Source organism: Vanacampus margaritifer, chromosome 19 (assembly GCF_051991255.1).
Source record: "Vanacampus margaritifer isolate UIUO_Vmar chromosome 19, RoL_Vmar_1.0, whole genome shotgun sequence".
NCBI lineage: Eukaryota > Metazoa > Chordata > Actinopteri > Syngnathiformes > Syngnathidae > Vanacampus > Vanacampus margaritifer.
In genome coordinates, this window is record NC_135450.1 from 11,428,194 (window position 1) to 11,444,605 (window position 16,412).

Genomic DNA, 16,412 nt, shown 5'->3' on the forward strand with positions numbered 1-16,412 from the left:
TTCACTGCATACCGTGATTGTATTTTTTATTTTTTTTTATTTTTTTACAAGCCATACAGTTTCATGAGTTAGTAAGTAGTTAAGTAACTGATGACCAAAAAATGTAACGTAATGCACAAAATGAGTTGAGCACCTGCAAAGTTATTTGGTGCTCATCCAAATAAGATGTGGTCAGCTATCTACTGTGTGTGTGTGTGTGTGTGTGTGTGTGTGTGTGTGTGTGTGTGTGTGTGTGTGTGTGTGTGTGTGTGTGTGTGTGTGTGTGTGTGTGTGTGTGTGTGTGTGTGTGTGTGTGTGTGTGTGTGTGTGTGCGTGTGTGCGTGTGTGTGTGTGTGTGTGTGTGTGTGAGTCCCGTTTGTGGATTGGAGCGGAGAGCGTTCAGACTGGGCGTGGAACTCGGCCTCCACTTTTTTAACACCTCTCACCTCTCTCTTGTGTCTATTGCAGGATTTCGCTCATCAAGGCCCTTTTGTTCCACGCACAACCCCCCAGGTCACTCACACGCGCACACTCGACAGCAGGGGACAGCAACATTTGGCCCCCGCTGACCCATCAGACAAGCTGGTGCCTGGCTCGGACAGGCTTCGCGGCTTTGACCTTATCAGTTGATTGTGTGACCTAACACACACGCACAATGCATAGGTGAGTAAATAATGCATGTAATCTTTTCCATGGTTGAATGGTTGCAAAGTGTGTCAAAAGCATGTGGTATGTTTTTTTTTTTTTTTGTGGTACGCCGGCTAAAGGTTTTTGAAATGACAATGGTGAAATCGTTGTGCAAGGCACACAAGAAGTGCATCACTTGGAGGTTTGAAAGAGTCACCGTGTTCCTTCGAGCTGTTTTAATGACCTCCGACAAAGAAGGTTTTGTTTAGGGTTCCAGGGTTTTCACACCCACACATTTACACACTTAAATGCATCACACAAAATATTGTTCTAACAGTTCCAAAAAAAAAAATATATATATATATATATATAAACAGAAATAATATCCCAAGATACAGGAAAAAAAACTGAATTCTGTTCTCAAAAAAATAAAAAAAATAAAAATAAAATAAATAAAAAATATATATATATTATTATTATTATTATTATTATTATGAAAAACTAAAACAAACAAATCCAATAAACAGAATATATTCTGAAAAAATAGAAAATAAGTTATTCCTAAAACAGTTATTCTAAAAACAAACAAATCATTAAAAACAGCTTTTAAAAAACATTCAGGAAAAACGGATTTTTTCCCACAATAAAAAATAAATACATAAATAATAATAGTAATTATTATTATGTGAAAAACAGAAACTAAAAAGATTTTTTTTTTTAACAAACAGCAAAAAAAAAAAAAAGGAATGCTATATGCTTCCATAATCTACGTAATACTTAAATAATATTGCTATTTGTAGCACATTACAACTCATATTTGTTTTTGTTTTTTAATTCATGAACAATTTTTGTCCCGATATTTGCTTCAATTCAATGGCCATTGTGCTGCTCCTTCTGTTGCGTGCACCTTGGCCACCTGCAGGGACTATAATACTGACATACAGATACACTCTACATGGACTTCATCACTCTTGAGTTTGCCGCAGTAATATTAGTCATTTTTTGTAGACTATGAAGAAATATGCCTGTGAGTGTTGTTATTCTATCCGTCTACATGTGCTATTTGTGTTGCCTCACGAGTTATAATGCGTTAGCCTGTCTATGGTGTTTTGTGCTGTTTGTTAGCATTAAGCTAATAAAGTGTCTTTTGTTCATTAGTCATCTTCAGCTCGGAGTGGCAATCAGCCAAGTAATAGCAATGATCTTATTTTTGGGAGAATCTGTCTGCCAAACTGCTCGTTGTCGTGACGTGACTTGAGTTCGCTGCCACTGTACGGCGCTCGTATCGCAAACGCTCAAAAATCTTGTAAAGTGGCTCACTCGTGTCTTAAGAATGCGCCACTATAATACTAATATTCCCAAAGTTTCTCTTCCTATAAACATTTCTGCTTTCACACTTATCTTTTCGACCCCCTCTTTCTCGCTTTCTGTCACGCACACACACACACGCGCACACTCTGAGGTGTGGAGATGCACTGTGAACAACACAAGAGTGGGCTGACTAAAAAGCATTTAAAATGCAAATCGGGCAAGGCCGGGACCGGCTCCGGCAGGCTCTCTCGCCTGCTGAGACTGTGTTACAGTGTATGCGTGTATGGCTGCGCAGGTGTGACCTCGTGTGTGTGTGTGTGTGCGTGCGTGTACGCAAATGCAGGCTTAAGTTAAATCAAGAAAGCAAAAATATATATATTTCCAAATAATTTTAGCAGCTTTTGTTAAGAGAATAGTCATATGTTTTTGAGGAAAATATAAAGTCACAGCTTCATAACAAACTTTTTTTTATTATTATTTTGCAAGAGGAAAAAAAGAGAGGAAAAAATTTGATTTTAAAATCTAAAAACAAAACAAAAACAAGAATAACAGAATGTTCACAGGGAGAACACAGAAAATCAGGAAGTCACTCTTATTAAATGACAAAAAAAAAAAGGGGGAACTGGTATGTCTTGAGGTAGACTTTTCAAATACATAACATATAAATACTTAAGCAGACACACGTACAACAAAAACAATCTTCTCTGCACATAAACACGCATTGAGGACTACTGGTGGCGAATGCAAGCATATTCTGTATCTTGGCCCTGAGAGAAAAACACACTTTGTGCACCATCGGGCAGGACCACATCCGCATAAACGACGTCATCCGCCACCTGTGATTAATCATTGAACTCAGTTTGTTTGCTCCCACATGATATGAATTAGGTTGAGGGTTGACTTACATGGTTGTGAATGGCTGTGGAGCAAGAAGCTCCCGGCAGATCTGAAATCATCATTTGCATAATGTCATACGAAAATGGACATCTTATATTCTACGACTAAAATGTAAACAATTTGTGAGGACCTATTTTAATATCGTCCCGCCTCCCCTTTATTGTGAGTGTAATTCCACTGTTGATGGCAAATGGCAGCACTTAATTTTGTTTGGCACTAAATTTGACTTAAAAAAAGAAGAATTGAAACAGGAAGTATTTCAGATCACCGTATTTCTTCAGAAGATTTTTTAAGGTCACATTCCTACTTTTTACACCTACAAAATGCAACAGTTCAATTTATAATGTGCATCTTTTGGCATTTTTATTGATACAAATTGTGAGATGCAAAGTTAAGTTTGTTGGTTTGGGGGGGAAAACGGCAAATTTAATTTGATGCTATTGCTAGCTATATATCAGGTTTATCTCTGCTTATATTTTATTTTTTATATTCTGTTTATTATTATTTTATGACTATTTTAAGGTCTCTTTGCAGTTTCTCTTAGTCATTTGCAAGGTTATTATTGATAAGGAAAACTGTGAAATACCTAAAACTAAAAGTGAACAAATGCTTCTTTCTTTTTCTTTAGTTTTTTTTAACCAAAATATGTCAATTAAGATACATGAGTTTTCGGTACAGTATTGCTGTACGTCCATACAGAAGCACTCGACAAACACTTCACACTAAAATGAAAATTAAAGCTAATAACTTAATAAAACTAATAACTAAATAAAACAAAGCATTTTACCAAAATAATAATAACTAATAAACTTGCTCTAAAAACAAATTAAAACTAAATCCCAAACTATTTTAACACCGTCAGTACTTACTACTCGCTGCCTTTCTTCGCCGGATCACAACAAACATGGCGGCCAAAGCGGTCAACGTGGCGCACGCCAATACCGCCACCACCACGGTGACTTCGTAGCGGCTGTCACCTGGAAACATGACACGGACGTCACTTCTGTGGCATACATTTATAATTAGTCATTTTTAAAACTGAGTGGACTTCATTCCATACCCTGAGGTTCTACTTCTTTGAAGTTGGAGTCTCTTCTTCCCTTCCCTTTCGCAACTAAACAAGGACATTTGTGTTATTTGTCGTTTAAAAATAATGACAGTTCTGTTAGCGCCACACCTGGTACTTGGACTCGCATCTCTGCCGAAGTCCAAGTGTTTTTTCCCATTGTAGCCTGGCACCTGAACGCCTCGCTCCCGGGAGCTTGCAAGTTGACAGTCAAGGTGACGTCGCACGTGGACATTCGCGAAATGCGATAGCGCAAGTTGTTGCCAACCTCCCGGTTGTCTTGGTCCAACCAGGTCAAGCGCACGTCAGACCGCTGCCTTTTTAAGCAATGGCCCAGTGTCAAGAAGGACAGCAGGGTGCACTGGAAAGACACGCCAAAGCCCGGCGGCTCTTTAAACACGGGCGCTTCTAAAAGAAACCACAAATGAACATTCATTTTCATTTTATATATTTTTTTCTCATCTGGGACTTTTTTTTTTACATATCATTGGAGAACTTTTTTATTTTAAAATTCTGACTTTATTGTAATGTGGCAAAATTTTACCATTTTGGGGTCCACTTATAAAATGATGACATTTTGGCATGATACACTCATTTTTTTTTTTGAAAGTTCAAAAACTTTATCATATGAGTAACTTTAGCACTTATTTTTGTAATATATTCACTTCAGACTTTCATCTTTCAGTTAAAAAAAACTTAATTACTGACAATTAAGACTTGAAATGATTTTTCATACGGCATTATTTTTATTTTATTTTTTTGGGTCGAATGTATACATGACATGACATAACTGTAATAAAACACTTACTTTTATCACTACTAGTGGTACTGCTAGTATTGTGGTGGCTGCCGATACCAGTCACAGATACTTAAGGCAAAAAATGTTTTTTTTAATTCAGAGATCAAGTAAGTCCTTCTCAGCAGTATTTGGTATCGGTCTGAAAAAAAGTATTGTACAGCTCATTGTAATACAATAATAAAAATGGTTTCTTCAAACAAAACAAAATATTAAATTCTCCCCAAAATATTAAATAGTTCTAGAAATGCTTTATTTAAAAAAAAATATATATATTAACTTTTTTTCTGTAAAGATATACAATTTATGCAAAAGAAAAATACTATTTTTCTAAGACATATAGGCAAATATAATTAATTATTATTGTTAAATATGTACTCTTTTTGTCTGACTTAAAAAAAATTATTTGATTTTAAAATCCTTTATTCTCATAAAATTATGAGATTTTGCTCATAAATTTGGGATTTTTTTCTGATTTAAAAAAATTAAATGTCAAAAAACTAAACAAAAAAGAAACCTAATCTAATCTAAAAAATATATCTAGAAAAAAAGCATGATTTGTGAAGTCATATCATATTCCAACGTAATGCACGTCCTGTTTACATGCAATTCTTGTCAAAATATATTTTTCTTGTAATATACTTCATCGTCTTCTAAATCAGATTTTATTCTTGTGACACTTATTTTTTCCCCCCATTATTAAATTGCACCTTCAAGTGTCCAAGCATTGCAGTTTTACTGACCATTTTGAGGTGTGAAGGCATCATCCATAATTCTGCAGTAATGAGTTCCAATGTTGTCTTCTGTCAGACGTGGGAGCTTCTTTGTGCATTTTTGGTCCTGATAGTCGTCTCCCGGCGATTTCAGCATCTCTCCGTTACTCGCTATCACCACATCGACGACGCTTTCAGTTTTCGGGGTAAATCTCCAAATGTGATAGCACGCCGAATGGGCGCACGGAAACGTGAACGTCAAGCTGAACGGCTCACTGTCGCCGTTGATGCCTGCAACACAGAGTTGGTTGTGCAATAGGCTAGAATCAATAGGACTTCAATAGAAGACTGTTGGTGGCAACTTTTCCACACACAAAAAAAAAAATAATTCTCAAAAAATTCCTTTTTTCATCCAAATATCATTACCTGCGATGATGAGAGGAAGCAGGAGCAGCCTCATGGCGAAGCGCTCGAGCATCCTGACTGTGTGCTCAAGTGTCCAAATGCTCGCCCGAGTCATTCTGTTGTACTTCCTGCCTTTGCATGCAACTTCCTCGAACAAACTGCTGCTTAGGGCAGACTTCATGTGACGTCATTGAGTACTTTTAGTACAGCGGGAGTGAACACATTAGGTTAACTGGGAGATTATTATTCATATTTTATGTTATTTGAACTTAACTGCACAGTGGCACCTTGAGATATGAGTTTAGGGCATTCTGTGACCACGCCTTCCTTATATCAAATCATCTTTGCTCATTGAAATGAATACAAATGATTTCTTTCAACAATATTGTAGTTGCTGGATGCTGTGAACTATCCTGCTGCCATTTAGTTAAAATGTTAAATCTGCATTTGTGACATTCAGAGACCAAACAAACATTAGGCCTATACAGTACTTAAGTGACTGTACCGTGAGTGTACTGTATTCTTTTTCTTTGTACAATAGCAACCACTTCCAAATCCCCCTCCCATTACTATAAGGTGTCTTTCAGACGTTGATATCAGAAGGCAACAGACAGTTTTGAAGTTGGCCAGGAGATGGCAGTAACACACTTTTTAGATTCCTAATAAAGATGAATGAGGTAATTCTTTTTCTAAAAATAAAAAAATAAAACAAATAATAAAATACCATAAAATAAAATATAATAAAAAATACAATAAAAAAAATAAAAAAATAAAAGGCCTACTACTGGTCAACATATACAGAACAAGATTAGGGCCAGTGAAAGTAAAAAAAAAAAAAAAAAAGGTCAGCCGACGACTTTTATCTCAGAATTTTCACTTAACTGTTTCTTAACTTAACAACTTACTTAACAACTTAAAAACCAACAAACCATAAATAGCTTAAAAACAAAACAAAACTGTATTTATTACAAATAATGGCTAAATGTTTCACACTTCTTAATAACAAATTGCAGATACATTTATCACAATTATATGTAACAAAACCAACAGAAACGCCAGCAGGACTGCAGAACCGGATCTCGCATTTGGGGGATGGATTATATATCAAATTAGCGGCCTCAGAGACAGCTGATATGTTTTTCACAGATCATATTTATCATTTCCGACTGTCAAGTCATGATGACTGTTTCTTTTTTGTTTTTTGGGGGGGATCACAAACTCGCCCGGATGTAGTTTTTAACAGAAGGGTGTAACCACGGATGGTTGGGTCTTTGCCGTTATGCAACACTTAAGGCTGTCGTCCAGACAGCAGTGTAATAAAACACTGTTGACTTGAAGGGTCACCGAGGTTTAGGCTGGCTTGCTTTTTTTTACCTGGCAAATTCTGCTCATTTCAGCTCTGTTTGCATTCATTACACTGACTTTAGTTGAACATAGTTATTGTAATTTCCTGTTAATGGACCGAAGTTTAGCACTTCTACATGTATTATTCATTTGTACAATCTGTTGGATTTGGAATGAAGACTCCTTTTCGATTTAATCACGGTTGGATTTTTCAACAAATCAGCAGGCGTCGGCGCTGCCAGTTCACAGCAGCTCTTTGGCTGGAAGTGAAGGGATGTGTCATTGGAAAGAGGCTAAAAAGAAGTGAATAGCAACTGGAGGGGACCCAAAAGGATGAATTTTTCAAGCTCAATACAGTTGTCCGTTTGAATGCGCCAGACTTGGCTCGTTGTCGAGGAAGGAACTTCGCCCTCGATGGACTCTTTCACTTCCTGGTATACCGCATGATGATGGTGATGGTGCCAGACGGTAGCAAGAAAAACAAAAATATACCGTATTTCATCAAATAGTGTCCTCCACTTGATTAGTCTCTCAATCAACTTCTGGGTGTGACGTCCTCTGCGCCCAATAGAGGGCGGTAACATTTAGAAAACAAAATTATTAATTATTCCCAACAGTCCATTTTCTTCAATTTGTTGGAGTTGTCTTGGCTGCACTGCTTCCAGTAATGTGAACGTTAGATTATTACTTTTTTTTGGGTGGTCCAATCAGAGTTGAGCCTCTTTATGTTGCCATGCTAATCTAATCTGCCCACAGCCTTTAGAATGAGTAGTCCTGGCCAATGTAATTTAAACTTTATTAGCAATCAGAGGTGGCAAATCCAGGTCAGAATTTTAAAAACCTGCCACAGTTTGGCTTTAGCCCCTTGTGCTAGCTAGCTAGCTCCCGAGCTAGGCAGCTAGCTAGCTAGCACAAGGGGCTAAAGCCAAACTGTGTCAGGTTTTTTACTTTCTGGACCTGGATTTGCCACATCTGTTAGCAGTGGGACTATTTCTTTAACCAATCAGATTTCAGATGGCCCTTTGATGACGTTGCCGTTTTTCGTCCCCCGATTGGCCGGTTGGAGCAAAATGTGTTACAGCTCACTTCACACATGGCGGGCAAAATTCAGACAAGCGTATTCTTAAATAATCATCGCCACGTCACAAAGCTTTATCACCTCTCTCAATGAGAAATTAGTCCTGGTTGAGATTTTGGAGGATATACAAAAAAAAATTCGGTATGTTGTTGCGGATAAAACGCTATACAAATGTTACTTTTCATCCATGCTTGAATTCGCATCCAAGTGACTCATAGCCTTCATTTTGGCCCTTAAAAGAAATTATCTAACGGTCAAAGAATCTTCATCCGCACTTCAGCCAACAGTGAAGCAATCGAGGCAAGGATCTATGAGCTGACAAATACGATACAAGCGCTAATCAGAAAGCAACTTTAAAGGATAATATGTAACAGACATGCTTGTACGGATTAATAACTTCAACTACAACAATATGGATCTTGTCAATCAGGCAATATATTAGGTACACCTGCACTACAGCTTCATTTTTTTTTTTTTTTTTACAGCTTTTTTGACCTTGTTGACCCCAAAGCCAAAAGAATAAACAACTCGTCCGTTTGGTAGTCTTCACTGGTCAAAGGGAGGTCATTTTCAAAACAGCTTGCTCTCTGCCTGGCTTCCAGTTAGTTGACAGTCTAAGTGAGATCATGCGTCACACACCAAATGGCGCAAGAATCCTTCAGAATCTTTTCATTATTGCCGTCTGCTATGTTTCATTGTCTGTCTAAACATATGTTCGCATGGAAAGGCCTGGAGCTGCAGTCAGCACGGAAAAGATGAGTGGGTCACAACAAAATGGGGGTTGTGGGAAAAAAAAAAAATGGAGGTAGATTCAAGGTCAATTCATTCAAGTAGCTATAGCGGCGTTTTATGCAAAGACCCGAGCAAGTTTGGATATGGGACTTGTTTGTTTAAGAGATCAGTACACAAACTGCCAGGGGATTTTCCACACATTTTTCCAAAACAGATGTAATATTGGCAGTGGATATCGACTACGTTTTACGATCAAAGGATCCTCGCCACTGTCTTAAATAATTTCACACTCTCTTAGCGACACTATATCCTATTATTAGGTTCAGATTGTCCATGTGGGTTTCTTCTCTTTCCATTCTCTCACAGTGAGTTATTCTAAAAGTCTGTTTGGATGGCAGTTCTGTTATGTCTGCAAGTTATACGACTGAAAAATAGCAACGGCTCGGCCGGACAGTTCAAGATGAGAATTTAGCTTTTTTTTGGAGGGTAATGGATTGCAATGAAATCAAACAACAGTCCTTGCATTGGTGCAGCAATTTACTCCAGCACTGAAACTCAAACAGGAGCAGCAAATTGCTGGAAAATCGTCCAGTTATGAATATGATCTCGTTTAACATCTCGTAAAATTGTCCCAAGGACGCTGACGTGATTCAACATATTCGCGGGGGCTCCACGTGAGTGACCTCATCGGCGCCGGTCGCTCCGCAGAGGTCACGAAAAACACAAACATGATGCGAAACAGAACTTCACAAAACATTGGTCGCGAATGAATTAACAAGTGCTGCTTCAAATCAGCCGTCCTCGTCGGAGCAGACAGACGGCTCCCGTTGCTGTGGGACTTTTCCGTCTCCGGCTGTGGACTTTGGCCAGTCCGCATTAAGAAAAGCAGGCACCATATCCGGCCTCCACAATGGAGGATGCATTTCAACACACAAGTTAGGTCCAGATTCCAGAAATATTTGGACAGTGGCAGAGTTTTTATGGTTTTGCCTTTCTACGCCACCGCAATGGCTTTGACAGAAAACAACCGTCAACAATATTCTGAAGGAGGTTGCCGTGTCATTGTCAACATCTACGTTGTCTAGTAATGTAGTACAAATGTTTTGTTAATGTACATAACAAAGTAGGATTTTATCTCTACAATAAACACTTTTTTGGGGCCAGTTAGAAGAATTTTGTTCTTTATTTTATGATGTAATTTCACTTTGGGCGACTAGGTGGCAGCACTCGATTGTGTTAACACTAAATTTGTAAGAACAGAAAACAGGAAGTGTTTCAAGATCAGCCTCATTTTTGCTGGTGCTCAACCCTCTATCATCCTGTGTTTTACGCCTACAGAAATCAATAGCTGTAGGTTAATTTCCTCATGTACATTTTTGTGCGTAGTTTTTTATTTGTTTTGTGAGATTATAAATTTGTTAGTTTGGGGGGAAAAGTGATTTGTCTACTGCAAACACAGGGTTAACGAGGTGTACAGGCTAACATGCTAGCTCATTTCTAACTGAACCACTGAACTATCCATCAATCTATCTTCTCTATCACTTATCCTCACTAGGGTGAATCAAACGGACAAACAAAAATGACGATGAATCCAATGCACCAAATTTAAAGTCTTGTCGAAAATTGTGATAGTGGTTTTAAACTAATTAATGGCATTTCAAGTTATTTCACTGACGAAAATCAATTTGCTTTATGCATAAACTGAGCCTCATTAAAATGGTAAGTTTAGTTATTGTACCACTCTACAGGATTTTAATATGTTCTGCCTCTTGTGCGCTAGCGCTCTATATTGTCTGAGCTATTTGCAGACATATGACCACAGAAGGAAGTGTTTGCGTTTCTATCCGTCCCGCATCTGTCACCATGTCGCTGTGCGTAAATAAATCTTGCTTTCCAGCGCTATTTCAATGATCAAAATTGCCATCGGCGACCACAAGCATAAAGTCTGATTACTGTCTTTGCTCCAAAGTCACTCCCTGGAAATCCAGAACAGCTCTCTGTTTTGTTTGGCTTTCTAACTTGAGTTTGAAATGTCATGACTGACAAATGATCATTTTCAATATGGCTCATTTTTCCATTTTTGATTTAAATTGTGCGGCACACGCAATGACTTTTACAGTTTATGTTCCGATGCCCTGTGTGAGAGTTCCTGCTATGACTTTGAAATATGGATAGAAATTCCAGCACAATTTATTCCGGACAACGTTTTTGTATCCTTTATTGAGCTTTTGCAGTGGAATATGAATTGGTGAATTTGCATCTACAGTGATTGGGTCATTGCTCACAGACTGTAAAATATCAAAAATATGTCACAATAAAAGCTTACAAGCACGACAAATTAACTGCTGTCTAAATTGGACCGGATCATTTCTTTCTTTCTCGGGATGATTCACTTTTCCTTGGAAAAACTGCAAAATGCAATTTGGATGAGAGCTAACAGTAAGTTTTAGTACTGACAAGATGGGAACACACTGTTTTTTTTTTTTTTTTGCTACTGTCCAGATGTATGAGATTATTGACCTGGAAACATGTCATTGTTGCTCAATATTTCCAGGTTATGCGCAGTAGGTGTGTCAGAAGTCTGGACAGGGGTATATGCGCAGGTGAAAGAAAGGTGTGCAAGCCAGGCGTGTATAAAAAAAAAAAAAAAAAAAAAAAAGACTTAGGCAATAACAGAAGAATATGGCCCAATAAAATGCTTCAAGTTAGCAATTAGCTATTATCTTCTCTAAAATATCAATAACATTTTGGTCAAATAAGATAAACTCCCAACAAATTACAGACAATCATTTTAATTAAGGTAGCAATTACCTTTTAGTTGACCTGTATCATGAACATTACATTTAATTTTGTATGATTTCAGGCTTAATTCTGATGAGAAACAAAGTTGTAGATAGGGCCAAGTCTGGGCAACTCGTATTTATGTTGGCTTGTTTCTACACTCCAACTGTGCCGACACAGAGTATATTCAGGTGATAATGATAAAATCACATTTGGGAAGCCAGCACTTGAAAAACAATATTTGACAAAGGCTGACTTACCTGCCAAACTTTTTGTTTGGATTAGCCGATGAAGCCGCTTCCTGGTTACATGGACTTTTCCAGTGACGATCCTGATAACAATGAAGTAAAAGAACGTTTTGGAAAAGCTGGACCAGAACCTAGTAGTAGTAGTGGATTATTAATAGGCCCTATTGGACTGCAGTGAATGCTTTTTGAGCGTGTAAAACATTTGCTAGAGTCAAATAGAACTTGTCTGTCTGTCTGTCTAGCTAGCTAGCTATCTATCTAGCTAAGTAGCCAGCTAACTGGCGAGCCAGCTAACAATTTCCAGACTCTAGACTTCCATTGTAATAACACTAATCCTTAAAAAAGAACACCATGAACGTAATCAGATAATCAAGATTAAAAATGTATTTCCCTATTCACAAAGCATTCTTGAGTCTTGAGTTAGCTTTGTAACAAGTCCGTCATAACCTAGCAACTGAGCTAGCGAGCCAGTTATGCAGCAAGATGTATATTTCAGACATGAACTTTCTTTTCGAAACAAGTGTTAAATGAATACTGCAAAACCTGCCAAAGGTGATTCACAATCTTTAAGAAATACTTGTTAAGCATTCTTGGGTTTCTATGTAAGCCCAAAAAGTGATTTATTAGCAAAGCACATAAGTAAGTTTATACCCTTTTTTTTATAAGCATGAGATCAGAGTGACATTTGTTATTTGGGCAATTAATAATTTCCAGATTCTTTTTTTGTTTATTGTCCTGTGAGGTTTTGTTTCATCATATTTTCAACTTATGTTTTGGGTCAAGGCGGGCACATCTAAAAGTGGAACTTTCCTAAACGAGTCCAGATGCATTTTTCTACTCGTGCACTTCAAAGCCAACAAAATAATAGTTGAGGCTCACACAAAAAAATAATAAAAATGTTGTAAAACCTTTTTTTCTGTGAATTTATTTATCCGTTCAGCTCCTGTGCCAGCAGCGTTCTAATGTTAACCTCGTCAAAGTGAGCCCTGCCGTCAAATGTTAATGATGATTCAACCCAAAATGTTCGTGTTCATGTGTGTGTGGTCTGTAGCATCCGGTGTAGTCAATTTTTGGACTTGTTTTACGTCCTGTGCAAGCAGCAGCCACTAGTGACAACATTCTGATTTTGTTGAGTAAAACTGATACATCCTGTCAAGACTTGAGTCATGCGCTGTGATTTCTATTACAAGTTGAAATTGATGAAAGGTCTGAGTGATTTATGCGATCATTTCGACGATATGTGTTGTTGACTACACACACATTTGCCTGTTAGAGGTCACATATACAGTATTTGCGACAACAATGAAGATCTTGAGCTATAAGTAAAACATCTGTTCTCAACTCAGTTTAAATACATTTCCTGCCTGTCTTTTTCTTTCTCTGTCCAAAGCTTCTCTGTGATGATTTAAGCTTTCTACAATGAAGTCTTAACTTTTTCCAGGCCAAATAGTGACCCACTTAAAAAAAACAAAAAAAGCAACCTAGCATGTGTTCACGAGCACACATTCTATAATCATGTTGAATAAAAAAAAAAAATGGTGGAGTGGAAAGGTGCTCTTAAATACTCAAAATGAGGCCAAAAGGAAGCTTTGAAGAAAAAAACAAACACATATAGCTGAGTTGCTAATGTACGAGCCACGTGTGGAAAGTAAGCTCAAGCCTGGACTTAATCAAGCCAGCGTGGCCTCTTGGCCTTTTTGCTGTAAAAGATGTGTGTTTTGCCGCGTGCGCAGACCTTGACTCTCGCCGCGCCGCATGAAAACTATTACACACGCTCCGACAGATTCTGGAAAAATGGCTGACAGCTGACGCTCTGGCGCAAACGAGGGTCAGCTTGGCCGCATCTTCGGAGGCGATGCGCCGTGTTTAAGGCCGCTTTAATAAGATCAGGTTTTTGGCGGAGCTGGATCTAATCAGATGTTAATGCGGTCGGCAGCATCGGCGCCGTTCGCGGCCCAAACTCATTGTCATCGGCGCAGTTTATTCCACAGGGACAAAGACCACCGTGATGAGATGAAAGGGAGAAGAAGAAAAAAAAAACGTCTCTTTCAGTGGACCTAATGAACAGATGTTTCTTTTTGGCAAGGTTGTCTAAATGAAGTCAAAATGAATCAAACAACAGTTTGAAAAACTCTGATTGTAGTGTTGCTGTTAAATCAATATTCCCATAGGAAATAACGGAAATTCAAACTGCCACCATTAGAAACGTAACATATTTAAACTTGATACTAATTTTATGAATGAATGAATAAATAAATATATATATAAATAAATACATTTCCATTTGTTGCAGCTCCCCCCTAAACAATAAAAAAAACACATTAAAATGTGTTCTTTAATATGGAAAATGGCACTCTGTAAATCAGGGTGTCCAAACTATGACCCAGGGGCAATTTGTGGCCCCCCCATCCGCTTTTTAGCTGACCTCAGTATATAGAAAAACACATTTTTATGCAGAGGATAAAGAATATATGCCTGTGAAAACTGTTGTATCGCTAGATGTGTTAATGCACTGTGTTCAAATACAGACAATACTGTTAGCCCACGTATAACGTTAGCATAACAGCTCAAAGCAAAAAAAAAAAAAATCAAAAACTCATAAGATTTAATTTGTATATTTAAAAGTGTTTAAGCTGAAAATAATGTATAAATACTTGTACATACGCTCTGATGGGAAGGACAATGTGTAAATTCAATTCATCTGCTACAAAGTCAAACTTTTACCATCACCATAAACGCTAAATGCCCAGCCGTGTTTTACGTACAGTTTTATTGGTCTTGACTGACATTAAAATGTAGAAAAATACGCAATTTTAAAAATGTTAACAGCCATGATCCTAAATACGATCTGCATACCGCCGTATCTTTTGCCTTTAGTTTGACGTGCAAGAAACCGCCGCGCTCAGGAAAACGTCTCAGTTTCATTATCCTGCTACATTTTCATGACGACAGATTCTGATGAAAACACACTTTTTAATAGGCATATTATGTTTAAAATGCGAGGTTTTTGACAAATCGGTCCAGTCTGACTGTAGAAACAAGCATTCATCTCCCTTTAATTGCCCAGCGTCGGGGGTGATATCGGAGATACATTGCATCAACATTTTGGCTTTAGTTACTGATGATAATAAATGAGAAGTATTAAGTACCATAGTTGGGGGGGGGGGTTATGATGACAGGACTCTCGGGCGTTTTGTGCTCACGAGGATACCGAATGTTGAGGACGAACGCGCCTGGTTGCTACTGCCACTTAATGGAAACTAACAGCTGCTAGCTGGAACGAGCCACAGGCCCCGTGAGCCGCAAATGAATCTCATGACGTAACGATTTAATCGGTGACAAATACCGAGCAGGCTTTTCCACTCATTTTCCACCTGGTTGAGTGCGCGGGCGACGCATCACGAGCAAAGTATTTCCTTTCTTTTGTTATTTGAACACTTCACTTAAACTGCTGGATGTGAAAAGTTATTATCAAAGATTTGATCCTAAACATAATGAGAGCAGTTTGTCCAGTGAGACAATTGCACTCAAATAATCCATAATAAAGCTTCAAATTATAAACAGGGTGGGGAATTTTCCTAAATTTTAGGAAAAATATGACGCAAGAATGAAATGATTATTGTTATAGATTATTTGATATTTAGCACTTGTGGTTGAAGTTGTTGAGGTTTTATTTGGGCTCTCTTGTAATAACTTCATTTCTTCATATTTATTTTTCATAGCCCAAACCAGTCACCATGTTGAGGACATTCTTGCTGTTTTCCATAAAATATACTAAATTCAGTAGGCATGTACTGTATATCATGAGTAGAAGCACAAAAAAGTTTCAAGAAGCCGTGCCTGAAATCATCTGGTCATTTTTTTAGAGGCCATGTATAAATGTTGTAGACAAACATTTAACTGTAACTGTAAATTCTCACATTCACTATTATCTAATAAGTTTGTTATTTTTAATTCAATAGAGTTCTGCTTCGTTACATGAATCATAATTTGGGTATTTTTATATATTAGGGATTTTCAGCACTATTTTTTTTTTCCAGACCGATACCAGTACGAGTAGTCAAGTTTGGATAACCGAAACCAAGTAACAACTTAAAAAAATCTATGTTCTAACCTTTGTTAGAAGGTTAATATAAACATGCATGCCATTTACTTCCTGCTACTAGAGCGACCATAAGAGAGACTGACTGTGACTGGTGTTAGTGATTGGTATCGGCAGCCTTTCCACACTAGTATCGATACTTGTCCCTAGAATATATCCTTTGTATATTAGTGTTCTTATTTTATATCAGCCGATATATTTTGGTTGTAGGCCAATAAATCAGATATTGGCCTTTACAGCAGTGTTGAGAAAAAAAAAATGCATTTATATTTTTAGCCCCAAATATAATTTCCCAAATTAGAATTACATATACTAGACAGATGGGTCGTACTA

General features: G+C 37.6%; 2 protein-coding genes across 4 annotated transcripts in view; both read right to left on the bottom strand.

The window, feature by feature from the left end:
• LOC144039634 (dynein regulatory complex protein 1-like) overlaps positions 1–16,412 on the bottom strand; it is a 281,634-nt gene that overhangs the window by 165,508 nt on the left and 99,714 nt on the right. The gene's annotated exons all lie outside the window — the stretch shown is intronic.
• On the bottom strand, positions 2,374–5,906 carry dicp3.1 (diverse immunoglobulin domain-containing protein 3.1). Its single transcript, XM_077553089.1, has 7 exons — positions 5,816–5,906; positions 5,420–5,680; positions 3,992–4,288; positions 3,875–3,928; positions 3,684–3,791; positions 2,823–2,863; positions 2,374–2,753 (listed from the first exon to the last, which is right to left on the bottom strand). Exons 1-7 carry the CDS (start codon positions 5,865–5,867, stop codon positions 2,646–2,648), a joined length of 921 nt encoding a protein of 306 aa, XP_077409215.1. The 5' UTR covers positions 5,868–5,906; the 3' UTR covers positions 2,374–2,645.

Coding starts and splice junctions, on each gene's coding strand:
- dicp3.1 (XM_077553089.1), bottom strand. CDS start 5,867: ATGCTCGAGCGCTTCGCCATGAGGCTGCTCCTGCTTCCTCTCATCATC. Junction 3,792..3,874: donor CAAAGAAGTAGAACCTCAGG/GTATGGAATGAA, acceptor TCATGTTTCCAG/GTGACAGCCGCTACGAAGTC. Junction 2,754..2,822: donor CCACAGCCATTCACAACCAT/GTAAGTCAACCC, acceptor GATTAATCACAG/GTGGCGGATGACGTCGTTTA.